Here is a 27,149-nt window from a genome sequence, read left to right as displayed (position 1 = left end):
CACCTGAAATTAATTTTTTTTTTTTTTAAAGACAGCGTTTCATGTAGTGTACACTGGCCTAGGTGAAAATGATCTGGAACTTCACTTCTTCCTGCCTTTGCTTCCCAAAGGGCTGGGCTTACTAGTATGAGCCACCACTCCCAGTTTGTTCAGTGCTGGAGATCGAACCCAGGGTTCTGTGCAAGCTAGGCAAGCACTCTACCAACTGACCCATATCCCTAGATCCCCAGTTCCTCTGCATTTAAAATGTTTTTGACTTGACAGTATGTCTTAGAGAACTTTCTATATTGTGGCCTTGTTATTTTGCATGGCTGCATTTATATTCTGATTTCTCTGTTGGTTCCCATGGAGTCTAGGATGTTTGCTGATGCTAACAGCACATCATGTCTCTTAAATATATACCTGTTGGTGCCTGTGTGCAGGGGCACTTCCCAGAAGCTCCCTACTGGAGGAGCGCAGTGGACGTGTGCTGTTCTGAGTGTTGCCACTCAGCCATCTACTCCAAGGCCTTATGGTCTGTATTCCTGCCAGCAATGCTAAGCCTCACCTGTTTTCCAATTGGCTAGTAATGGTTATTTTAATTTTCTGCTATTTGGACTGTTGCTATTTTTTGATTTGTTTATTTTATTTGGTGTGTAAGATTGTTTTGCCTGTGTGTGTATGTACACACTGCATGTGTGCCTGCAGAGGTCAGAGGAAGGCGTGATCCACTGGAATTGAAGGTGCAGGTGGTTATGAGCTGCCATGTGAGTGTTCTGCAAGAGCAGTGCATGCTCTTAACCACAGGGTCATCTCTCCAGCCCCTCAGTGTGCTTCTTTATTTTTGTATTTTAATTTTAAAAATGTGTTTTGCATGTGTGTGTGTGTGTGGTATGCATGTGGATGTGTGCTTGCATGTGTGTGTGGGATTTGTGCAAGTGCACACTTGCTTGTGTTTGGAGGTCAGAGGTCGACATCAGGTTTCTTTCTGGATTGTTCTCTACCTTACTTGTTGATATATTGAGGAAGAGCCTCTCACATAAACCCAGAACACACAGATTGGCTAGTCTACCTTACTAGATTGTCCCAGGGGTTCCATCTTCACCTCCATTCCTGGCAAGACTTGAGTTTGATCCCAAGAACTCATGTGAAAAGCTTGGACAGCGTGGTGTACTCTTATAATCCCAGTCATAGGTAGGGAGAGATGTGTCCATGGGGCTTGCCTAGATAGTTGTTTTGCCCCAGTAGGTAAAGTTCAGGCCAGTGAGAGACCTTGTCTTAAAGACTGCCTGAGGACATCTGAGGTTCACTTTTAGTGAGAGAGAAAGTACACACACGCGCGCACACACACACACACACACACACCCCAAACCAGTTGTGATTGGGTGGTGATGGCACATGACTTTAATCCAAGCAGTTGGGAGGCAGAGGCAGGTGGATCTCTCTCCGAGTTTGAGGAAAGCCTGGTCCATAGAGGGAGTTCCAGGACAGCCAGGCAGGGATACACAGAGAAACTTGTCTTGAACCCCCTCCCACCCCCCCCCAAAAAAAAAGAAAGAAAAAAGAAAAAAAAAACAGTATTTCTGGATCTGGAGTATAACAAGTGGCAAAGTGCTTGCCTAGCATGCTCAGAGTTCTGAGAAACAAAATTGACAATGTCAACAAAAGTTTCTTTCCTGAAGAGGTTTCCTTGCCCTTTGTAGGACAGCTCCAGAAAGAAACGTGATAAGGATGACAGCTCCTTCGTGGGACCTGATTTTGAGCCCTGGGCCAACAAACGGGGAGAGATCCTTGCCCGGTACACGACAACGGAGAAGTTGTCAATTGTGAGTACCTGGTTACCTTGCAGGCTTAGTGCCCAACTCCAGACCCTAGAGTTTCCCCTCCGATGTCAGTGCCATTTGGGAGAGAATGTGCTAATTGGCTACTAAAGACATTGTGTGAAGAGTTAGGGGTGCAGTTAGTTCAGAAAAGGAGTTGGCAGTGTGGGCCTCTTGGGGAAAGTGAGTTAAGAGAGCATGCAGAGAGGAGGGCAGGGTTCACCTCCTTCCCTGTGTTGCTCTTGGAGCTGGAAACTAGTGGTGAGCAGTTGGCTGTGTCTGTTGAGCATTGCTCGCCCTGGGAAATCGGTACTGTGCTAGTTAAGGTGAGGCTTGGCACAGCATTAACAACGTTCTGTTTCTCCTTACTCCAAGGATGGGTCCAGAGGTGGGGAATCCAGATGGGTCCAGAGGTGGGATAGCCACTTCAAGGTCCAGGTTCCAGGTCTTTCTGTCTCCCTGCTATTTATAGTGTTGCCTCATGTGTAAGTTGATAGAAGGAAAGTGAAAGAAAGATGTGGCCCCTCCCATTTAAGGAGGCCTCCTGGCAGTCCCATCAGTACTCCAGTTGCTATGGTTTTAGAGGTGGCCATGGATAGTGTATAGCTGCAAGGGAGGCTGGCTGGGCACTGTAGATTCATGACCACCTAACTGTTGGGGAGGTTCTCCCCAAGCACATCTCTCCCCTTCCTCTCCACAGGGCCTGCTGAACACAATGGCAGACAGAACTGATTGACTATTAAACACTTTTTCTTCTATTTTCTTGATTGCATAGGTTAATTCAGAGAAGCATTTTTCAGTCATCAGTCCTTCTAACCCCTGAGGTCATTTGGAAATGTCTAGAGTTATTTTTGGCTGTTACAGCTCTAGTGTGTGTTTGGCATGTTGTAGGCAGAGGCCAGAGAGACTGCAGAACTCCACAGTACTCAGTGCTACCAGCACATCAAAACTTTGCTGTTGTTGGCTCACCTGGAGACCTCACACATGAGTTGAGGTTCAACTTTTAGGTTGAACTTCACCACAACTTCCATTTTTGAATACACACTCCACTTTTCATTTGCTCTGTGGAGCAAACCATGACCTTGTTACCTTAGACTAAAAGCAGCCTTGGGGTTGGAGAGACAGGGAAGCATTTAAGAGTACTTGCTGTTTTTTCACAAAGCCTGAGTTCAAGTCCAGCCATCTATTTCAGGCAGCTCACAATGCCTGTAACTCCAGCTCCAGAGGATCCCACACCTCTGGCCTCTAAGGACACTGGCATTTACATGCACATAGTCCCCACCCATAAAATGAAAACAGTAAAAAATAAAAAAGTGAAAAACCATTAACTTTTTTTGTTTGTTTGATTTTTTTTTGTTGTTGTTTTTTCAAGACAGGGTTTCTCTGTGTAGCTTTGGTGCCTATCCTGGCACTTGCTCTGGAGACCAGGCTGGCCTCGAACTCACAGAGATCCGCCTGCCTCTGCCTCCTGAGTGCTGGGATTAAAGGCCACCAACGCCCGGCCCATTTACTTTTTTTTATCATTAATTTCTTTATTGTTTTTTGTTCCTGCAGAATCTGTTTATGGGATCAGAAAAAGGTAAGATGAATGTTCTGATTGGCAGGTTTACCACATATGACAGAATGAAGAGACTGCTTGCTAATCTCTGTAGAGGGAGCAGTTTTAGATTACAGTTGTCTGGGAGAAGAGACCCGTGGTTGACACATGTTCTGTACACACTGTCAACATCCATACTCAGAACCAGTCAAGGCCTTGCCATTCCCATGGGTCTGAGACACTGGGGTCCGTGCATCATGCCATATTGATGCATGAATATTCATCTAACAGGGTACACTCGCTCCCCGCACTCTACCATGTCTCCTGCTGCTGTGTTCTGAGCTGCTCCCTCATGACCTCCCACATTCGTGGGCTCAAACACTTTAAAATCCTAAGCTGAGATAACCGGCAAATATTTCTCCCTTTAGTTGTTCCTGTTGGGCATGTTGTTCACAGTGTAGTTCTTGGTAATTAGATAGTTTTGCCATGCAGTTAGCAGATAATAGACTCCCTGCCAGTGTGTGCCAGGGGCTGAAAATCAGGGCCTGAAAGGAGAAAGTAACTTTGTGTGTGAGCTAGTGTTCTGCTGCTGTGACAAAATAGCCCAGACAATCACTGAAAAAGAGGACAGGTTTCAGTCCATGGCTCTTGGCTCCGTGGCTTTTGGCCTGTGCTGGCACAGTCTAGAGTAGTGGGAACACATGCCAGAGGAGGCCTGGTCACTTTATGGGAAGTAGGAAACAGAAAGAGGATGGGGCCAGGGTCCCCTCAAGAGCACATTCTCAACGGCCTACTTTCTAACAGTGGCTTGGTTCTGACACCTCCCATGGCACCATGAGCTGGTGACCAAGCATTCAACACATGGGCCTTTGGAGGATATTCCAGTTTCATCCTGTATTCATTTGGTAGGAAGAACAAAGGCCAAGTCAGTCACATGACCCTCACTCCCATCGTGGGTAGCCCTGTGAAAATGCGAAATGATTCTGACATTGGTGGTCTTGTATAGCAGCAGTGGTATGGACAGATCATCTTGCCCTCTGTCTGGCTGGTTACTTCCAGTCTGTCATTCACATCCACTGGTCCTGCCAGTATTGGGGATGGTGTTGACAGCTGCTGGATGAAAACAGGCCTGTTTGCTTGGAAGGGGCCTTTAACGTGTTCTTCCCCTCTGGGCAGATGAAGAGATGGGCCATTATGTTAGTATAAGGGCCTAATAATGCTATGCCATGACTGCACACGGAGAGGCACCTCAGTTCATGATAAATAACAGTATGGCAGAGCGTTGGCATTGTTCCTTTATTAACAAGCAAACAGTGGGTGTGATTTACAAAGACTGTACGTGGAGCTCACCTTTCTGGGACTACCCACTTTGGTTCTGGGGGCACCTGCTGGTGGGAAAAGCCTCTGCTAGGACTGCAGCCTGTGAAGAAGCTGAAGCTGCTTTCACCATCCCAGTGTTCTGAGGTGAATTTGTTTCCTGGTGTGTTCATGGTGGCATATGAAAGATGCCTTTCATGCTGGATATGGGTTTAAGAGAAAACTGCTTGTGTGACTAATATCTCTTCCGTGTAGGCAAAGCTGGAGCTATGACTTCTGCCATGTCAGAGAAGGTTCGGACGCGCCTGGAAGAGCTGGATGACTTTGAGGAGGTGAGCAGTCCATTTACAGGGCACAGTGAACAGGGTATCTCCAGCCTTTCTACTGAGGAGGGCCAGACTGGGTAGCTGCTCACTGCATTAGGCTTTCTGGAACCCTGACTTTGCTCAGGGAAAAATAATAGGGCATAATGGCCAGTCACAGGGGAACCTGAAGTGAACTGGTCCTCCTGGAGGCCTCTTTTCACTTTGTGATGTGAGAGCAATCCTTCTGTCATCTGAGGACATGGTCAGCAGTAAAATCCACGTGGAGTCACCCCCAAGAAAACAGCTTTGTGTGGCACAAAGATCACACCTTGGAGCATTGTTTGCACAGAGCCTCTCTGCCTGTTGGATGTGGCCCACAGGACTCCTGTGATTGCTTGTGTATGCTTTGAAAAACTGGCTTGTTGTTTTTAACAAAATCTCAGTTGTTTGACTTTACAAATAAAGACTTGAGCCAGATGCTGGAGTGAAAACTTGCTAGCTTAGAGAGGCATGGAAAGCACCTAGCTGACCTTCCTCCTCAGCCAGTGTTCCAGCCTCTCTCTCCTCCTACACAGTCTCAAAAACCTTGTCAAACTGAAAAGTCCCTCCCTATTCCTTCCTGTGTGTCTCTCTATCTGTCCCCCCAACTCCCTCCTACTCTTTATTTTTTTTTTTTCTTAATAATACCATGTTCACTTCCTGTCAACTGGTTGCTTGCTCTGCCTCTTTACCCATGATTGACTTTATTTAATCGTGTTTACAATATTCAAGCAGAAAGCTCTCAAAAGGTGCATGCTAGGGCTTAGCCTCACTACAACCAGAAGCAGGTTTTTCCAGTAAATAACACAATCTTGGGGTTCACAGGTGATCAGATATCCTGTAACACTAGGTTATTTGCTAGCTTTTAAAAACTGGTAAGTTTGGAGCTGGGGAGAAGGCTCAGTTAGGTGCTTGCTATACAAGCATGAGGACCTGAGTTTGATTCCCAGCACCCATGTGAAAAAGTCTAATGTGTTTGCCTGCATGTATGTGTATATACACCTCTTTCATGTCAGGTGCCAGAAGAGGGCTTTGCATCCTCTGGACCTGGAGTTACAACTGATTGTGACACCACTTGGATGCTGGGAACTGAACCCAGGTTTTCTGTAAGATCAGTGAGTTTTCTTAATTGCTGAGCCATTTCTCTAGCCAAAAATCTTTATGCCAGAGTTTCTAGTACCAAGTCGGGCACACAGTAAATCCTTAGGACGTAAGTGCTGGTACCCTATGCAGCATGTCAGGATCATGGCTTCATCCATAGCAGGCTGGCGGGGCAGGTGTAGATGCTGGGCCCTGAGTGGCAGAGCGCAGCCAGTGCCTCGCTGCTCAGTGTGGAGGTGGTGGTCAGTCAAGGCTTCTCCTTTTCCTCCTGTTCTCACTTCTGCCTTCTGCCCGCAGGGATCCCAGAAGGAGCTGTTGAACCTGACCCAGCAGGATTATGTGAGCCGCATAGAGGAGCTCAACCAGTCGCTGAAGGATGCCTGGGCCTCAGACCAGAAAGTGAAGGCTCTGAAGATTGTCATCCAGGTCAGACCCTTCGAGGGTTTGCGGTTTTCCATTTCTCAAATTTCCTCTGTAAAATTCCACTTCATTTTGGTTTGCAGAGTCTTCCTTCAGGGTCCATCTCTTCTATATTCACAGATGTCCTTTGAAAAACCACGACTATGAATCTGTTTTTGTGAGATGACTAATCCTAGGGCCACACAGGTTGTGTGTCACATGACTCCAGGAACCACTGTCACTCTAGACTACAGAGTTAATGATGTACCCAGTGTTGTGCAGGACACAGGCCTTGGGACAACTGCTGTCATATTTGTGATTTGTGCACACTAAGTAACTGTCTTCCAGGTTGCCTTTGGAATCTTTAAGATTAATGTCCCTGTCATACATTTTAAAGACATAGCTATATAAGGAAAATGTGTCCATACTGTAAAGTGTATTCAGCAACTCATCTTCATTTTTATTTTTTTCTAGATTTATTTTTATTTATGCATGTGTTTCTGTCTTTGTGAGTGTATACCGTGTTTGTGGGTTACCATGGAGGACAGAAGAGGGAGTCAGGTCCCCAGGAGCCAGAGTTACAGGCAATTGTGGGTCATCTGTTGTTGATGTCCAGATCCTATGGAAGATCAACAAGTGTCTTAACTACAGAGCCATCTCTCCATCCCGAGGAAGAGGTTTTATTGTATTCTTGTGCCCTGAAGACTGTCTTAGCAAAAAGTACTTTGGTCAGGGGCTGGATATGTAGCTCAGTAGAGTGCTTGGCTAGCATGCAGGAAGCCCTGGGCTTGATCCCCAGCACTGTATAACCTTGGTTGGTGTGTGGGCATAGAGCTGCAGTCTCAACACCTAGGAGGTGGAGGCAGGAAGAGCAAGGTTATCCTCACCTACATAGCCTGCTGGAGGATACCTGTCTCATGATGGTGGTGGTGGTGGAGATGATTTCACTTAAAAGAGAGAGAGAAAACAGTAGAGTCAGTGAGACCCTTGTAGTTAACCTGAGTTGGATCCCCAGAACCCACAGTGGAAGGAGAGAACTGACCCTGCAAGTTGTTGTCTGACCTCTCCATGTGCACCATGGCACACAGTGGCCTGTTACCTGCCCCTGCCCCCCAGTCTCTCATACACACAAAATAAATAAATATATGTACAAAAATTAAGAAAAATGAAAGAAGTGCTCAGGTCATGGTCAAAAAGAGAATTCACATACACCTTGTTACTGTTTTTGGAGCAGCATGTCTAAAACAGTCATTTTAATTCAGAGGAACGGCCATCATTGTCACTTCTCACCATGGAAATGGGACATTTCTCTTCTCTCCTGATTCTTGTGAAAGAGGTTGGGGACTAGGGGTGTGTGTTCATGGCTCTTGAAGTGTTTGAAGTTGAATCTGTGTGCAGCAGGTGGTCTTTCCTGGGGTTCCATGACTCAAGGGAAGCTGGGCTATTTCTCTGGAGTCCTGTTGTTTATAGAGTAAATACTCCTAGAGAAGAGCCTCTCATCCTGCCTGCAAACCGAGGGCACCTTCAAGTTCACATAGCTGCAGGTGTTTGCATTGTAGAGTGACCGAAGCCTGAAACTTGGGACTCTTGTCAGAGGCCACTGGCTCAGGGAAGGAATCAAACAGTGTCTGATTAACCCTTCCCTGCTGGATCCTGAAGTTCTGTGTTGCAGGAGATTTGTTGCTGTTGTTGCACTGAGACCACCAGTGGAGTCAGACCTTGGTTTGGAGGGCGGAGTCCACATTCAGCTGGCTGGAGTGGACCACAGAGTTTTCTGTCTCAGAGGAAGATAGAGGGACACACAGGAGTAAGGAAGGGCTTATTGAGATGCCTGGGTCTTTTCCATCTGGGAAGGTGGAGAAGAGGGTCAGGTGATTGTTTTCTCCATCACTTCATAGATCTATCAGGTTTTATTATTCCCTAATATTTAACCCCTGAGCTTTATTTTTTAATAAAATAAGCCACAGTAATCTACATACTTTTGGAGGTTGATATAAGGGGATGATGAAGACATGGCATATAGGGGAAGAAGCAAGGTCCCCTTGTTTGCTCTGTGACTGGCTTTTTTTGTAGCGCACATGTATAGTTGGAGAACTTGGGCTCTGTCCCAGGACCGAAGTCCCCCATCAAAGTAATTTTCAGCACATATATATTCCTAAATAAAGCTGTTCAGTCTGTGTAATTTTTTTTTTTTTTTTTTTTTTTTTTTTGGTTTTTCCAGACAGGGTTTCTCTGTGGCTTTGGCGGCTGTCCTGGAACTACCTCTTGTAGACCAGACTGGTCTCGAACTCACAGAGATCCACCTGCCTCTGCCTCCCGAGTGCTGGGATTAAAGGCATGCACCACCAACGCCTGGGCCAGTCTGTGTAATGTTACTTCTATGTATGTTTTCAGTGCTGGATCATTTGGTATTGGATAACCAATTGTTGTGCTCTTCCCTGGGGAAGCCTATTTCTCAGCATTCCTTAGTTGCTTGTGTTTCTTTGTGTAGGGTTGAAGCCCTGTGAGCTTTCCCCATTTGTGTTAGCATGTCTGTTGTCCTTGTTCAGCTCATGGTTAGGCAGTCATGCTGGTGAGACTATGGGTGTCCCTTGAGATTCTGTATAACACCCTTCTCAGAGCACCCAGGACGTACCAGAAAAGTCTTAGGAAGTGGTACCACGACCTTTAAAACCATAATATCTTCAAAATTGTGTTATATAAGGTAATTTTATGTCAAAAGGTTATTAGGACTTTAACGTTACATTTTAGAAAAGTTCTTGTTCCTGTCATCCTTTCTAAAACAAATGTTCTGTGAAACCAGCCCTGGAAGGAGTGAGCACACAGCTGTCTGGGATGTCCCAGCTGGGCTGAATTGGGAGTCTTCTGTTGGACTTCTCTGTCTTGCCTGAGCCAGGACAGGAGGCCCCTTGCAAGGCAGTGATGGAGGAGGTGGGGATGTCACATTCCTAGGAACCAGGGGGTGTGGACTGTAAACAGTCTCTGGGATTTGGGGTTGTTTGTGTTTTCCCCCCTCTCTGAGCCCCAAAGTCTCCACAAGTGATTGTTTTAGGTTGGGAACTTAAATGGCTATGAAGATCACAAAGACAGCAGGAGCTGGAATTCCGTATGTGTCCAGATGCCACACTGGTGTCAGGATCCTTGTTTTAACAGCTCATATCTCCCCGCCCTTGAACATCTGGGCTGTGAGAGGGTCTCCACAGATCAGACGCCTTGTTTATGCATAGGCATGTTATGCAGATGAGAAACTTAGCCACACTTACAGTTCAGATGCTGGAGGACACAGCCCCAGTGGAATTGCTGGGTATGTCCTGACCACCACATACATGCCCTGCTCACCAGAAATGCATGTTTGTGGACCTTTCTTTAATGTCCAATTTACTTATTACTTATGAATATGTGATAAGTGAGAACATTTGTGCAGGCGTGGGCATGCATACACAGAAGCCTCGGGAGGACTCCCCATGTCTTCCTCTGTCACTGTCAGACTTACTATTTTTCTTTTCTAGCTCTGGCTGTCCTGGAACATGCTTTGTAGACTAGGCTAGCCTTGAACTCAGAGATTCTCCTGCCTCTTCCAGTGCTGGGATCCAAGGCTTGTGCCACCACTCCCAGCTTCTATTTAATTTAATTAATTTATTTTTTGGGGGTCTCTCACTGAACCGGAAGGTCACAGTTTTGGCTAAACTGGCTGGCAGTGAGCTGGCAGAGTCTCTTTGTCTCCACTTCACAAAGCTGGGGCTATAACATGGGTGACTATGCCTGGTCTTCTCTGTGGGGTCGGGAGATTTATGCTCAGGTTCTTAGGCTTGGACAGCAAGCCCTTCCTTTCCCACTGCCATCGCTCAATGCCCTACATTATTTGTTTGCAAGTGCTGTTTTTCTGTCTGAGAACCAACCAGAGGGATGATAAGACACAGGAAAGCTTTTGGATTCCTTACCTTGGCTTTGAATTTGTAACAGCTTCAGGGCATTGCATCTAATTCTTTAAAGTAGGAAGGCAGTTGCTGAGGATATGATGTACTGACTGGCCTCCATAGACAACTGCCCACATGTGGTAGGTGTGCACACTCTCCCAGTTAAATTAAAGAGGGAGCTGGAGAGATTGCTCACTGGTTAAGAGCATTGAGTGCTTTTCCAGAGGGCTCCAGTCTCCAGCACCCATGAGAAAAGATGGATATGGCAGGGTTTGCCTGTAATCCTAGCATGGAGGGGTAGAGAAAAGCAGAGTACCTAGGAGATTATTGGGCAGCAAGCAAGCCAGCCAGCCTAGCTGAAACCAATAGCTTCCAGCTAAGTGGGAGACCTCTATCTCTAGGGAATAAGGTAGGAGCAATAGAGAAAGACACTTGACATCTTCCTTAGACTTGCATATGCACATATGGTGTATGTCTGCATGCACACATGGATACCACACACAAACACACAAAGAAAAAGTACAAGTGTAGCTAGAGAGATGACTCAGCATTTAAGAGCACTGGCTGCTCTTCCAGAGGACCTGGGTTCAATTCCCATCACCTACATGGTGGCTCACAACCATCTGTAACTCTTGTTCCAGGGGATCTGACACCCCTCTTCTGACCTCTGACAGCACCCAGGTGCATGTATGATGCACATAAACACGCAGGCAAAACACTCATGCACATAAAATCTAATAAATAAATAAAGGAAGAAAAACATGATGGCTTTTCTTATCGGTATCCCCACTCCCCACTGGGAGAGGCTAACACAGTGGTGCTCATCCATTTTTTTTTTTTTTTTTAAAGATTTATTTATTTATTATGTATACAACATTCTGCCTCCATATATGCTTACAGGCCAGAAGAGGGCACCATATCTTATTACAGATGGTTGTGAGCCACCATGTGGTTGCTGGGAATTGAACTCAGGACCTCTGGAAGAACAGTCAGTGCGCTTAACCTCTGAGCCATCTCTCCAGCCCGCTCATCCGTTTGTTTACTTGTTTATAAAGATCATTAGTTTTCCATACCTAGAGGTTCTTCACCAAATCGGACACACCAGAGTGAATGGCCTCTCCTATTCTCTTTCTAGTGTTCAAAGCTGCTATCAGACACGAGCGTTATTCAGTTCTACCCAAGCAAATTTGTCCTCATCACCGACATCCTCGATACGTTCGGTAAGTACTGCAGCCATCATGTATCTAGGAAGTGTGCTTAAGAGGTGGAGCCTAGTGGCAAGTACTTAAGTCACCTAGAACATGTGCCCTTGAAGGCAGTGTGAGGCTTCAGCCCTTCGCTCCTCTTCTGTTTCCATGAGTGAGTGAATATGCCTGTCACACATTCCTGCCAAGATGTGCTACCTTGCCATAGGCCCAAATCATAAATGGAAACTCCAGAACTGTGAGCCCAAATAACCTTGCTCAGCAGACACTCCAGCCTCTGCAGCAGATTTTTGTTTTGCTTTGGTTTTGGTTTTGGTTTTTCGAGAGAGGGTTTCTCTGTGTAACAGTCCTGGCTGTCCTGGAACTCACTTTGTAGACCAGGTTGGCCTTGAAATCACTGAGGTCCACCTGCCTCTGCCTCCCAAGTGCTGGGATTAAAGACAAGTACCACTACTGCTCTGGCATAACCCTCTCTTCCTTAGCAACTGACTACCCTAAGTACTTGGCTATAGTAACAGAACCCTGACAAACAAACAGTTCCTATGGGTGCAAGTTTCAGGTGCCCTCAAGGTGGCAATGGACCTGAGCTCAGCCAGGACATGTGCTGCTGACTTGTCTATGTTGCTCATCAGTTTACTGACCTATATGAAGATTAGAAAAGAGAACATTCAGGGTTTCAGTAAAGAACACCCAGTGCAATGGGCTGGGAGGAATGACTTCTACGGACAGTATACAAACAACCCCACAATTAACTAAATATTTCAATTGTTAGTGCAGAGGACTGTGTGTGTTCACAAAAGGATGTGATAGACATACATGCCAGTGATCCTGACTATCACCCACTGTACACCTGTGCTGAAATGCCACATTGCGTCCTCTAAATATGGATAATTACCGTGTGTCAATCAAAATAAAAATATAACTTGCTACTTTGTTAAGATAAAATACATATAATATATATAACATGATATTCTATATATTAAACCTTTTGACCTGACTTTAAAAATAGGAGAGAGGAAAAAAAAAATCACAGAGCAGTGCAGGACCACAGTGTCCACAGCCCAGGCATCTGGAGATGCAGGACAGGGTAGAAGATAGCCTGCTTTGGTTGGCATCTCGGTAGAGACCACAGGCGTAGGTCAGCTGCTGGCTTCCCAGGCTGCTGCCGCTTCTTCAGAGCCACGTGTGGAATGGTGCAGAGGAGACACCCTCACAGACTTTCTGGAGAGAACTATCTGAGTGGGTGTGTAAGGAGCACAGAACATTTCTCCCCTCCTAAGAGCTGCTGGTGGAACTGTGGTAAATAATTATGGGTAGTGTCCAGCATAGAGGTTGTGTTGAGAACATATTCACCGTCACCACTGTGGTTTTTAGTCATGGTATCTTGGATGTGTCAGAAAACGAGTCAGGAAGAGAACTAAGGCCTAGGAAGGCAGCTTAGCAAGGGACAGGTTTTTGTGTAAGTGTGAGGACCTGAGTTCAAATCCTCAGAATCCACATTAAAGATGGACATAGCTAGCTATGCGTGCACCTGCAAACCCATTACTGTGGGAAGCAGCGGTAGAAAGATCACTGGGGCCTGATGGCTTCCAGCGAAGCTTCAGGTCTCCTTGATGAGAGTCTCCCACTCCAAAGAATAAAGGCAGGTAGTAGTAGAGGGGAACCCCAGAATTCTCCCCTGGATATTTATACATGAATATGCAATGCATTCATGTCCCACACATCCATACACACACGTGCTCTCTCTTTCTCTTTCTCTTACACATACACACATAGACACAATTACAAAATGAATTCAATCTAAGATTTTTAGATTATTATTTCTCGAAACAGTGCCACTACCTGAACAAAAGAAAAACAGTAGTTAACAGCAGTGTGAGGCTGGTTTTAGAGGTGGCAAGCTTTTGTGTAGGAAGTAAAGGAGTTTGTACTAGTCTGTTTCTCGGTGTGTGTTGGGACAAGCAGTGCCTCTGTCCAGTGTGACCTGATGGCATCCCTGTGTCAGGGAGGGACTGCCTCTCTCTTCACCAGGGTGGTCTTGGGTTATGAAAGCATGGGAAGGAATGGGGGGGGGAGGTAGATGGGATGGCGGGGGGGGGGCACTGACATTGGAGTCCATTCTCTGAGGCTTCTGGAGCTTGCAGTGTGTGTGGTGTGTGTTGGGGTTGGGGGTGCTGGGGGTTGGGAGTTCCAAGCCGGCCTTCTTACCTTGGCTATACACTGATGTCCCTAGGCTCTTCCAGTTACTCCCAGATATCTTAGCTGTACCCAGACCATTTCTGTGGGAGCCTCTGGGGATGGATAGAGACATCACATTGGATGGGGATCTTCAGGAGCCCCAGGTACTATGCCTGGATGCTGGGTCTGAGAAGTACTGGTTTAGGGGATAGGGGTCATTAGTCACCATTTCAAAACATCGTGTCAGTTAGTGTCTCTCACACCTGAGCAGGTGTAAGAATTTCCTAGTGATGTTGTTCCAAGTCCACATTCTAGTCAAATCCCCTAAATCTTTGACCCTTGAAGCTCTGAGAGGGGCCCAGGCCTGTGCATTCCCAGGGTCTCAGGCATGTAGTTAGTCTGGTTTGAGAAGCTCCTGGGTGGGACCTCAGAGCCTGGCTGCAACCCCCACTGCATCCTGACATTGTCATTTCTACACATCATTGCTGGGTCACATGTTCCCTGACCAGACAGGATGTTGTAGCTCTCCTATCCCTTTTTATGGATGGGCAAGATATGTTGTTCTTCACTATCCTGAATAATGGGGTCACAAAAAAAGAAAAGAAATACTTTTTAACTGAAGGTGATTTGGGAGTGCTGTGACTTCTACTTCATGTATGTCAGTCACAGGATAAAGCTGTTTGTATCAGCTTTGGAGTCTAGCCTACCCACCTAGTTTTGAAAACTAGAGTATATTTATTTGTTCATTTCATCTTTAAGAGAGGCTCTTGTGTAGTCCAGGCTGGCCTCAGATTCACTATATAGCCAATGACCTTGGACTTCTGATCCTCCTGCCTCCACCTCCCAAGTGCTGAGACTGCAGGTGGGTGGCACCATGCCCAGTTTATGCCATGCTGGGGGCTTGAACTCAGGGCTGGGGAAGACTCTGGCTACTGGTGTGCTTAACGACAGAGTCAAATAGTTGACACAGTAACTTGTAACCTATAAAACCTAAAATGTCCATCTACCCAACAAATCCTGAGTACCACTTACACAGTGGTCACATGCTGGAGGTACCCAGAGTCAAAACAGGGAGAGTGTCTGCCTCAAGGAACCCCAGTTTGGATGCTTTTAGGCAGATCCACTGAGGGGTGGGGGGTGGGAGACTGCAGCTGCTCAGAAGCGCAGCTACTCATTGTCTCCAGCAGCTGTGGTGCCAAGAGCACATTTGCAGACAATCTTGGGTGAGGAAGCCAGTCTTTCCCATGAATTCATTGAATTTACCTATAGTAATTAAATTAAAAAATACCACGGAGTTTTGTGGCCCTCAAGGTGTGGCCAGATACACATTTCCTGATCTCCTTGACTGATTTCTGGCCACAGGTATCTGATGGCCTAAACTAGGCATGGGCTGGATTTAGAGTCCAGTGTAGAGCACTTTCTGTTGAGTGTATGAGGACATCTTGGGCTGCTTTGGCTCTGAGTTCCAGGTTCTTTTCCTCTTTTCACAAAACAAAACAAAACAACCCCCCCCCAAACAAAAACAAAAAACAAAACAAAAAAACCTCAAAGTGCAGCAACTATAAATGTGCACCACTAGATGGCAGCATACCCTCATGAGTTAATGCCTGCTGCCAGGTTCCATTTTTCTGTCCCTAATTAGCAACATTTATTTAGTGTTTATTCCTGTGGTGTGTGTTGTCAATACCATATGTCTTTTTCTCCTAGGAAAGCTGGTCTATGAGCGCATCTACTCCATGTGTGCGGACAGCCGAAGCGCCTTACCAGGTAATGCCACATTTCCTGGGTTCTGGATACCAATCTGCCCTGACCCACAATTAGAAGGTTTTAATCAAGTCAGGATTAATGAAAATTGATAAGCTTTTTAGTTTTTGTGTGTTGAAAAGAACACTTTTGAGGTCTGATTGTCTCAGTCCTCCAAAGCCATCAGAAGGTTTGCAAACAGGCAAGTCATTAGGGTGCACAGGATGGAAAGGGGTGGAATAGACCCACTGCACACCAGCTTCTCTTCTGCTGCTTCTCAACACTGTGCCCGTTGTCTACGTGTCTTCCTTTCCAAGAAGCAGATTACTTAAATAAAAATTGTGTATGCATGAAAGCATGTCAGATAAATCAATAGTAGCAGATGCCCTGACTCCTCTGCCTATTCATGAACGATGTTGGCGTTAAACTTATTGCCAATCAATTTGAAACTCCCAGGAGGTTCTAATGGGACAGGTGGATGATGGACTTCTATTGTCATACAAGTGATTGTGATGAAGTGTTCGGATGCAGTGTCTTGAGCTGCGGGGCTTCCTTTTCTTTTCCCTCTTTAGCTCCTAAGCTTTGCTGCAAGAACCCTGCCTCTTCACGCCAGCTGGAGCAGCAGCTTGGGCTGTCATCTCATCCCTTCTCCCTGCTCCTGGCAGTGGTTCTTGCCAGGGGTCAGGACACAGCAATATGACAGTAACCCTTAATTTGACCTATACCCTCTCTTCCCCTCTGCCCATTCCCTTTTTTTCATCCCTCCCCCTCTTTTCCCTCCCTGGCCCTCTTTTTTTTTTTAATCCATCCACCCATCCAAATAGCATACCCTCCCACCTATCCTATATTCTCCTCTATCCACCTGCCCATCCCCCACCCATCCATTTACCTGCCCTTCTGATCCTCCTGCTCCACCTCCATCTGTCTACCCACTCATCATCCATCCATCCATCCGTCTGTCCATCCGTCTGTGTGTCGCCCATCTTCTTAAAACTCTTCAATGTTAACATTCCTCAGAAAGAAACACAGCTGTACAGAGCCTTTAGGAGCTACCTGGTCTCATCGTAGAAGGTCAAGCCCATTGCAGCAGAGTCAGAGCTGGTGCCTGTACAGTCTGGTGCACTGGTCACCAGCTCCTTATTGCTCTTCAGGCCTTGAGTTGTGACTGGCAAACTGAAATGAATTTTGAGTGTAAAAAGAAGTGACACTAGACAGCCCAGTGTGGAGGTTTTCAGCATGTACCAGGACTCAGGAGACTGAGGCAGAAGGATTGTGAGTTCAAAGTTAGCTTGGGATACATAGTAATATCCTGCCTCTAAACCTCAAGAGCTGAGGATATAGCTCAGTGGTAGAGTGTTCACCTAACATGTGCAAGAAGACGTCATCCTCAGCACTGCAGAAAGGGGAAAGAAAGAGTGGTGAAGGACACTGGATTAGAAGACTTAATGCAAATAAAGGCCATATAAGCCACTGGTAACTTTAGTCTGGTCCCAGGTAAAGACTGAACTCCAGATAATCTGGGCCTCAAAACACCAGTGTAGTGAGCTGTGCCTCTTTTATCTTCTGTGGCTCACATAGCATTTCTGTGGTTGGTGCTGCTCTCATGCCTCCCACCCAGCCCTCACACTGCAGTCAAGTTTTTAGTGGCTCCTTCTGGTAAGTTTAGGAGCCTGCAAAGGGGTGCAGAGGCCAGCCCCATGGGAAGATTGTCTGCTAGCCGGGGATCTGGGAAATCAAAATTTATTTATTGAACATATGCTGACATCTGTGACTCATGGCCAACTACCAGAATAAACTTGTATGTTTTCTTGGGCAACAATGGAATTAAAAAAAAAAAAAAAAGAGCATGTATTTCTGTGTACTACTTATGTGCCTGAAGTCCTTGGAGGCCCAAAGAGGGCATCAGATCCTCTGGAGCTGGAGTCCTGGGTGGTTGTGAGCTACCTCGTGTGGGTTCAGGGACACAATTGGGGTTCTTTGCCAAGCAGCAAGTGTTGTTGACAGTCAAGCCATCTCTCCTGCCCGACTAGCAACTTTTAAAATCCCTTTTTGGGTGGGGTTTGCAGAGATGGTTCAACTGTCAAGAGCACTTGCAGAGGACCCAGATTTGTTGCCCAGCACCCACATGGAGTGACTCACAACTGTAGTTCCAGGGCATCTGATGCCGATGCTGTCTTTTGGTTTCCCTCAGATGCATATGCATGTGTACATACACACAGACGCACACACACAAATAAAAGAAATACATTTAATTCTGCTTGCCTGGTGGCGGCGGTGGTGGTAGTAGTGATTGTTTTTTAGAGACAGGGTCTTATGTAGACCAGGCTTGCCTTAAATGCCCTCTAACAGTAGATGACCTTGAACTTGTGATTCTCCTGCTTTACTTCCCAAGTGCTGGGATCACATGTATGGCCACCTTTCTGCTGCTTATATTGGTTCATACCTCATCACTTAAAAACTTTGGAAGAAGTCTGGCTAGTGATGGCACCTGTAGTCCTGGCACTCAAGACTGAGGCAAGATGTAGGTTAACCTGGGCTAACTTATCAAGACCTTGTCTTAAAATAAACAAGTTTGTATGGTCTGCCTGGCCCCCAGGGACATTTGACTATGTATCTACTGTAGTCATTTTCCCAAACAACAGCTTAGGGTCAAGCAAGGAAAAATCACTAATTGGTCCTACCCGAACTCAGTGCAGCATCAAAGGGCATTCTCCTTATCCAAGCATATTTGTTAGCAGTTTAAACTTGAATATTTTACACTAACTGAGAACAATACAGATCAGTATCTGTTTTGCTTTATTTTGAGGCAGGTTTTGCTATGTTGCTCAGGCTGGCCCAGGCTTTTGTTTTCTTGCAATTGATTTGGTCATTATTTTTTCCTTTCCCTTAAAATCTTCACTTGGATGTTTTTTCCAGTGATGAGAACCCAAAAGGGGGAGAACAGACTTTGTCCACAGTTGTTAGGGTCCTGGGGAATGACTCTTAACTGAAATCAGGAGGAAAGCTTTGAAATGTCCTCCACAGAATTCTGCCTGAAGAGTTCTGTAGGAGGAGAAAGCTGGTGACATTTGCACTCATTCTTTCCACTTGAATCAAGTTCCTCTACTGGAGGATCTAATTCCTGAGCTCTTCGCCCTCAGGAGTTCTCACTATGCTTTTGCTCATGTGAGTCTGGAAAATTCCAGCATCTCTTAGAGTTAACGCCAAGTATTCACCAAGCCTGGCGTGATGGCTCACCCTGTAATCCCAGCACTCGGTAGGATCATGGATTCTGGGCTGGGCTAGCTTGGGCTATATGGTGAGAGTGTCTCCGTTTTAAAAAAGAAGAGGAGACAGAAAAGAGAGAGAGGAGAGACAGAGGGAGAGAGAGAGAGAAGAAAGGAAAAAAGAAGAAAAGTCCATGTCACTATGTGTGGTCACCCCTCACACCCACACATTTCTACAAAAAGTTTTTTATACTTATTTTTACACTTGTTTGATGTGTAGAGGAAGAAAGTTAACTGTCATTTAAAGATTTTTAAAGGCAGGAAAAATCTTGAGCATGGCAGGTAACAGTAGAGAAATCTGAAACACAACAAAGAAGAGCAGACAGAATGAGCAGTTGGAGAAAGGCTTTCAGGCGCAAGGAAACATGCATATAGAAGGCACACAGAAAACAAGACCCTCTGCAGAGTGGGCCTCAGGAGGCTGAAGCCCAGCCTCTCCTTTAGGCCTGGGTTTTTAAAGTCCTGGAAGGGTTTTCCTCTACTAATTTAGGGCTGGTCAGTTTGAAGAAAGCTATACAACTGTGTAAACATGTCCCCTGGACCCCTTAAACTAGTCCACCAGCAGGGATCCTGCTGGTAGGAGACAACGACCTCCAGGCCTTTGTTTTATGTTCTCAGGCTTTTGACAGGAGGGTGAGGAAGAGAGACCTTGGAAGGTCACCATCCTTATTATCTAGTCACTGTCCCTCTTTCTGTCTGCCTGCTAAGGAGTCTGTCTAAACCTAGTCCCATGCTGCAGCATACATGTGAAGGTTACAGGACAACTTTGGGAGGCAGTTTTCTCCTTCCTCTGTGTGAGTCCCAGGGATTGAACTCAGGTCATCAGGCTTGGCAGTAAGCACTTCTTCTCACTGAGCCATCTCACTATCTCCCTCTCCCTTCTTAATCCAGCATATGCATAACGAAGCCATTCACTCTGAGTTGTTTCCTACATGGGAGACATCCTAGCACTTGGTTGTATTGTGGTTCCTGTCTCACATCTTAGCAACCCCATCTTCAGATTGTCCCCAGAGCTGACTTGGGCCACACCAGGATCAGCAGAGGCCTTGGTCAATGTGACAGTAAAGAAGAACTAGACTCGTTGGTCTCGTTCCTTCTCCTAAAACATCTGCAAAAGTTCAGAGTTGAAAAATGAAGTACTTAAAAAAAAAAAAAAAAAAAAAAAAAAAAGCTGGGGGTGGCAACTCTGCTCTCTGTTATGTGGAAGGCTCTTCTGGATTAGTTTCCAAACCCTGGATTCCTTCCCCATGTCACAGCTCCAGTGTGAATGTATGAAGTCTGTCATCTGTGCCTCTCTGCCCAGAGCCTTCAGGGCATTGCCACTGCACTTAGGAAAAGCCTCTGAGGCTCATTCTGTGCCTGTGGCCTGCTGAGGAGGTTGCGCACCCCTCCCCACCCCCCAGGCTCATCACAGGGCCTGCTTTCTGGGCTCTGACTGGTCTCAGGGCCTTTTGCATCTATTTCTTCTTTCTAGAATGTGTTGCTTTTCTCTCTTTGCATGGCTGCTTCCCTTTGTGGACTCAGAGTGTAGCTCAAATACCACCTGTGCAGAAATCTTCCTTGATCTCTTTAGTCCCCCAGCATCCGCACACCTTGTCCTTCACTACCAGGTTTCCTGTCTTTCCAGGCTCTGATTACCTGGTATCCCATTGCTTTACCCCTTTCCTGTTTCCTGTTTGTTGTTTGTCTTCACCACTGCTAAGCTTCCTGAGGGCAGGAAGCCCTATGCACTGTCTGAGAGCTTAAACACTATTTGTTGTTGGCTTTTAAAGGCCTTTCTATGAGCAAACGAAGTATAGGAATCTGTTGTTTAGTACTGTTTAGTTTTCTGTGCTGTGTTAAAGTATTGTGTAACATAGTCCATTTCTTAATTCTCTCTTGACCTGGAAGTAGTCTGTCATTGTGTGAGATTGCTGTGTGTGTGTACATGTGTATTCATGTATGTTTTTATGTGTGTATGTGTCTTGTGTATATGTGTATGTTTATGTGTATGTGTCTCTCTATGTATGTGTGTACATGTATGTTTGTGTATATCTCACATATGTGTGTTTGTGTATCTCAGTATTTGAGTATATGTGTATATATGTGTATATGTGTGTGTCTATATATGTGTATGCATGCATGTATGTATATATATTTCTCTGTGTTTATGTGTATGTTTGTAAGGTATGTATCTGTGTGTTTGTATGCATGTGTCTGTATGTATATGTCTGCTTATATATGTGTGTATATCTCTGTATGTGTCTATATGTGTTTTTTGTATGAGCTGTAAGATTTTTAACTTTCTCCTTTTGTGTCAGGGTCTTGCTGGTGGTCTTGAACCTGTGATCCTCCTGTCTTTGCCTCCCACTCCTTATGAAAATGTATGCCATGTCCAGAACTCTAGGAAGTAAATTTTTGTTGTTAATAACAAAGACTATATACCAAGATTAGGATTGGCTGCAGAGCAAAAAATTCAAATTACTGTCAAGGAAGGTAAAGGCTGGCAGGCAGCTGGTGACAATGCCAGGAACCCAATTCTAGCTGTCTTTATACCACCTTGGGTCAGTGTCACCAGAGATTCCCGCTTTTGTGTCTGCCATCTAGTCAGGCTGGTGGGAACAGGGGAGGACATGTCTCTATTTATTTATTTATTTTGTTTTTCGAGACAGGGTTTCTCTGTATTGCTTTGGAGGTTGTCCTGGCACTTGCTCTGTAGACCAGGCTGGCCTCGAACTCACGGAGATCTGCCTGCCTCTGCCCCCCGAGTGCTGGGATTAAAGGTGTGTGCCACCAACACCTGGCTCAAGTCCCTCCTCTTAAGATGTTTCACAGAAATAGTGCTTTTGTTTATATTGTAGAGCCTAAACTTAGTCACATGATCATACCTAACTGCACGAATGGCTGAGTGGCCAGCTGGGAAACCAGATTAAAGAGAAAAAGAACAGATACTGGAACAGGCTGGCAGTATGACCACAGGAAACCGGAGTGCCAGAGCCCTATCGAACTGGCAGCTTGGCTCTGGCCTTGACTTACCTTCAGGTCTGGCTTGTAACGTTCAAAGTAAAAAGCATTGTTCACATTTCCCTTTATGAGACCAGGTACTAGATACATCCATGATTCTTCAACTCTTGCCACAGTGACCTCTCTGCACATCAAGACCCTCTGGTTCATCAGTGTGTGGTGGCTAAGAATAAGGAACCACACTGCCCAAGCTTATATTCATGCTCTAACTGGCTTGCTGTGTGTCCTGGGAAAGCCACTGAACTTCTCTGTGCCTCCAACTCTTAAAGTAGATAGAGATCTACTGTGTGGATAAATGAGCTAGCTAACATTGTTTCAAACCTGAAACACAATGCACTGTGCCTGGCTCTTCCAAAGCATTGTGTGTGCACTGATATCATTTCTGTCACTGTTTCCTAGTAAAGATGAGGAGGAACTTTACATCCTCATTTTTTGCCCTTGGACTTGCAGCATCCATAAAGACCCAGGAATAGGCCAGCTGTGGTGGCCCATACCTTTCATCCCAGTGCTTGGAGGCAGGCAGATTTCTGTGAGTTCTAAGCCAGTCAGGTGACATATGAGACCCTGTCTCAAAAAAACAAAACAAAACAAAAAAACCCAAAACATAATAAAACAAACCAACCAACTTAGGGTTTTTGGGAACCAACACAGATGGTTTTGCATTGCAGATCACTTTTCCCCAGAGAACGTGAACGACACGGCTAAGGAAACATGCCTGAATTGGTTTTTCAAGATCGCTTCTATCCGGGAACTCATTCCTAGATTGTATCCTTTTCTTGTCCTGTTTTAATGATGGGTGGGAAGAGTGGTGCTGGTATCAGCAGCCATGGGTGGGCTGCCCAGAAGTTCCTGGTGACACCTGGTTCTGTTGTGGTCCATAGCTACGGTGGAGAGGGCTTTGCTTGGAATTCCGTTTGGTCCTGATAGTTTTTTGTTTGTTGCTTTGAATGTGATGCATGAATCAGGCTTTTGTTCTTTTGAGGAACATTCCCATGTTAACTCTATTAAGAAGCTCATTTTAAAAAAATATTTATTTTGTTTTTAACTGTGTGTCCTGTGTGTTTAAGTACCCTTGGAGGCCAGAGGCATTGGATACCTTGGAGCTGAGTTTGCGGGTGGTTGTGAGTCACCCTGAAGGCACTGGGAACCAAACTCAGGGCCTCGGGCTTGGTGGCAACCTGATGAGCCATCTCCATCGAGGGTCCAGGTCCTGTTCTTCTGTACCAGCACCCCAGTATTAAAGCATGGAGACATTGACCTACACACACCGTATCTCAGTTATCTCAGGTCCATGCTCCCCACGGGGCTTTGATTGGAAGGCTTAGAACTCACCTTAAATTTCACCACACAGCCATGAACCAACAGTCAGCATTTCCCAAAACTTAAGTAAGTGTGTAGCTTAGAGAATCCTGTAGAGAGCATGGCAGCTGCCAACGCAGTTTTCTCTATTGTCATGGGCCATGATGGCTTCCTTGTGCCTTACACTTACTTGCTTTCCTTCTGGAATAGTCTTTGTCTGGCAGGGAACAGGCCATCTGGAGTATGTCTTCCTTAACGGAACATGTCTGCAGTTATGTGGAAGCATCCATCCTGAAGTGTAACAAATTCCTCTCCAAAACGTAAGATCATCCTTCATCTGGAGCTGTAGAGTTTCTGTTTAAAAACACAAGTACTCTATAGCCATGTGACAGAAGCTATTATCATTGAGTTTGTAGTGTTCGACCAGGTGCTAATTAATTACCTGTGTATTTTTTCCCACTTATCGTGTGGAAACTTAATGAAGTGGAGATGGCATTTTAATCACTCTATAATGAACAGAGAGGAAGAGTCAGGGGTGGGGGTGGGGCAGTGTGTAGCTTGCTGGAGGTCAGTTCCACATGGGTCTGGCCACGGGTCTCCAGTAAGTTATTTATACCCTGCGCCTCAGTCCCCTTTGCTAAACATGGACCTGTGAGAAGTATGTGGGCCCTGAACTGCTCACGTGGCACTGGGAGGCACACAGGCAGACCTGGCCTGTACCATGTTACATGGGCTGCCACTGGTGGTGATGATGGTAAAGATGAAGTTGGAAGCAGGAGCCTTTGCTCCTGGGGCACAGGTAGCATTCCTCACAAATGTGATTCTGAGAGCTTGAGGAAGCCAGTGGTGTTTAGAGTCATGCCTGGCAACTGTGTCATAAGCTCCTAAGAACAGCCAGGGACCTCTCACAGAGAACTGTTTAATTTGGAGCCAGGGGTGACCTGGATGGTTCATAGGTGCTGAAGAAATAGTTATTTTTGCCTCCCCAATCAGGTGAGGATCATGTCTAAGAGGGAAGACTGATGTCGAAGAAATGAATCTTAGGTCACACTGATGGGGTTTGAGGTGGCTGTTTGCTGCCAGCCTGAGGTGGTAGGAAGGGATGGGACACAGGACACTGAACAAGGACCAAACAGTAATCTATATAGATCTATATAGAATAGTGGTCCTCAACCTTCCTAATGCTGCAGCAACCCCGTAATACAGTTCTTCATGTTGTGGTGACCCCAACCATAAAATTATTTTCGCTGCTACTATGTAAGTGTAATTTTGCTACTGCTATGAATCATAATGTAATTGTCAGCAATGTAGGATATCTGATATGTGACCTCTGTGAAAGGGTCGTTTGACCCCAAAAGAGGTGGTGACCCACAGATTGAGAACCACTGATATAAAAGATCAGGGGGCTGGCAGTTGATAGAAAGCCGGGTGAGGGATAAAACTGTTAAAATCACACAGTTGCAATCCCACCGCTAGAGCAGGAGAATTGAGAGTTTGAGGCCAGTGTCAAACACACCAAAATAAATAAATTCACATTAAGTCTGACCTCAGACAGGGATGTGTGTGGGGAAGCATCAGTAAGTTGTATCCACAGAGAGAAAGTGGCTACACTGCTTCCACAAACTGAAACTTTGACCTTGATTTCTTACAAGTTGCTAAATTGAGGGAAATGTAGCTTTATCTTGAAAGTGAGGAACAGTGAGTCTTCTGTGGGATGTAACTCTACCCTCCTTTCTCCCACAGGGGGATTTCAGAGTGCCTGCCCCGACTAACCTGCATGATCAGAGGGATTGGGGACCCGCTCGTGTCCGTGTATGCCCGGGCCTACTTGTGTCGGGTATGCTTAGCTCACAGACATGGCCCCCTGCCTCCTTAGTGGGCTCCTTTTCTGCCTTCCTCTGCTCTGTTAGCTGCTGGTTGTAGGACACGGTCTTCACAGAGAGGATAGCTGCATGGTTGCTTGTAAAAAGTTAATTTTGAAATAGACCAACTTACCACAGTTCTAATTAGGGGACGTTTAAGGTCATCTCCACCCAAGTGAACTGGTTTTCTGGATTAATTTTCTCAGTTCAGCTGGGAAGGAGGCTTCAGGCTCCTTTTCAGTCATTTGAGACTGACTTTTCCTTGTGTTGAGTCCTCTGGGTTTATTTGTGTGTGTGTGTGTGTGTGTGTGTGTGTGTGTGTGTGTGTGTGTGAGAGAGAGAGAGAGAGAGAGAGAGAGAGAGAGAGAGAGACTGACTCTGTGTCTCCCTTTGTTAAACAGTTGGGCTCGGTGTGAGCTGGCACAGGCCTAGGAGGGAGCACTGTCCCTGTGACCTGATATAGGTTTGGGATTCTGTGGTGTTTGGGAGACGATTGGGGCCCTCTTAACCTCCCTCTGAAGTAACACAGCTGAGTGCTTTTACTGCACCCACTTTTTGGTTTCTGACAAATTCAATCCATGGAGCCGTTTTTCTCAGCCCCACAGGGGCTTCTGCTCTAACTGTGGGTCTTCTGCACTTGCCCCATCAGCCTTGTGCACATTTGGGGAGGGATTCCAATAAGTCACAGACGTCCTGGAGGACAGAACCACAGTTAGATCCATGTGCCAGGTCTGTGGTACTTGTTAGTAGCAAACCAGGGCCTTTGGTTGATGTCTCCTGAGTGAGGACAGCTCTGTGGCCAAGTGTCACCAGACACCTGTCACTCCTTGGAGTCAATAGCCGACAGCTACCATGAAGGACACTTTTCTAGGGAAGAGAAAGCCACTCACTAGAGCACACCTGCTCCTCCTCTGTAATGGATGAGTTGTGGTATGGTTTTCTGCTTGAAATTTGAGATGGGTTTTAAACCCAGGAATATGAGAGCCTAACTTTTGAATCCAGTAAAGTTTGACTCATCCCTCTTCAGTTTCCTATACCCAAAACATTGTCATTTCCTATATGCAAAACACCTTGTCCTCTAGGAGTTACCCAAGGAATCCTTGTTTGCATATTTGTACTCCATTGCCTTTTACCGTATTAGTTATGGCAAATTCTTTCCATTTGATTGACCCCTATTGGAAAATAGACTCAGAATCACAATCGGGATGATGCTTCTATTATTAAAGAGAAGCCAAAAGAGAAACACATGTTCCTTATAAACTGGAGGTCTGAAGCAGGCTGCATGAGCAGGGAAAGGATAGTGCTCCTTGCAGGTAAAGCATGGTGATGAGGATTAGATGTGGAGGATGAGGGAGACCCCGACCCAAGAGACTGAGGGAGTGCACCGTGTTGGTGACTTCATTTTATCAGTGCAGGCACTATGACCCTCCCCTGCCTTGAGTAACTAAGTGTTTTGACAAAAACAATTAAGAGGGTTGATGTGTGCTAGCAGGTGCAAGGAACTCAGTTCAACCCTGCATGCAGAGTGGCACACGTTAGTAAGATGTTTTTAGTTGTAAGTGGTAGAAACCTACTTTAGACTTTGGCTTGTGTGGTGGCTACTCTTGATTGGAATGAGATGTCTAGGAAACTGTTGAAGCAGGCATCTGAGTGTGTCCATGAAGGTGTTTCCAGAGACAGTAGAGTATCAGGGCTGTGACCTGCGGCAGGAGTTAGTCACTGATGGATGCATAATATGACGGTGGTACCGAGAGATGGTGGAAGTAAAGGTGGGGCTTGTTGGAGGGAGTCAGTCATGAGGGTGTGCATTTGGGAGCTGTGTATTGCTCTGGTTCCCTCCTGTTCTTCACTCCCCACTCTTTCTCCTGCCTTTCATGACGTGAGAGCCTCCCTCCACCACACACTCCCACTGCCATGGTATTTTGTCCTTACACATGGGATCAAGTGACCCTGGACTGAACATTCTGAAACTGAGCAAAGATAATGCTTTTATCTCTGAAGTGTTGAGAGAAGACTGATAGAAACCGAGTCTGAAAATGCAGAGTACTGCAGGCTTGGCTAGGTCTAGGTCTGCAAAGTTGGGCATTTCTTCACCCAAGTTGGCTTCCTTCTGTGTTTGCTCCTTCTATATGATAGACCACAGCAGCTTCCAGCTCCCACATACCACCTTTAGGAACCA

The 27,149-nt window shown here is 45.9% G+C and overlaps 1 protein-coding gene across 3 annotated transcripts in view; it reads left to right on the top strand.

Annotated features, from left to right (window-relative positions):
• Vps35l (VPS35 endosomal protein sorting factor like) overlaps positions 1 to 27,149 on the top strand; it is a 111,694-nt gene that overhangs the window by 6,401 nt on the left and 78,144 nt on the right. For all 3 annotated transcript variants that reach the window (XM_027410169.2, XM_027410171.2, XM_027410170.2), the window contains 9 exons: positions 1,683 to 1,805; positions 3,354 to 3,378; positions 4,909 to 4,985; positions 6,396 to 6,524; positions 11,550 to 11,634; positions 15,505 to 15,564; positions 22,478 to 22,574; positions 23,381 to 23,428; positions 24,852 to 24,945. In XM_027410169.2, coding sequence (XP_027265970.2) covers positions 1,683 to 1,805; positions 3,354 to 3,378; positions 4,909 to 4,985; positions 6,396 to 6,524; positions 11,550 to 11,634; positions 15,505 to 15,564; positions 22,478 to 22,574; positions 23,381 to 23,428; positions 24,852 to 24,945 — 738 coding nt within the window. The remainder of the gene's footprint in view (positions 1 to 1,682; positions 1,806 to 3,353; positions 3,379 to 4,908; positions 4,986 to 6,395; positions 6,525 to 11,549; positions 11,635 to 15,504; positions 15,565 to 22,477; positions 22,575 to 23,380; positions 23,429 to 24,851; positions 24,946 to 27,149) is intronic.

Source organism: Cricetulus griseus, chromosome 3, assembly GCF_003668045.3.
Source record: "Cricetulus griseus strain 17A/GY chromosome 3, alternate assembly CriGri-PICRH-1.0, whole genome shotgun sequence".
In the NCBI taxonomy this organism is placed as follows: Eukaryota; Metazoa; Chordata; class Mammalia; order Rodentia; family Cricetidae; genus Cricetulus; species Cricetulus griseus.
The sequence above is the reverse complement of the archived record's forward strand: the minus strand, read 5'-3'. Positions and strand labels throughout refer to the sequence as shown.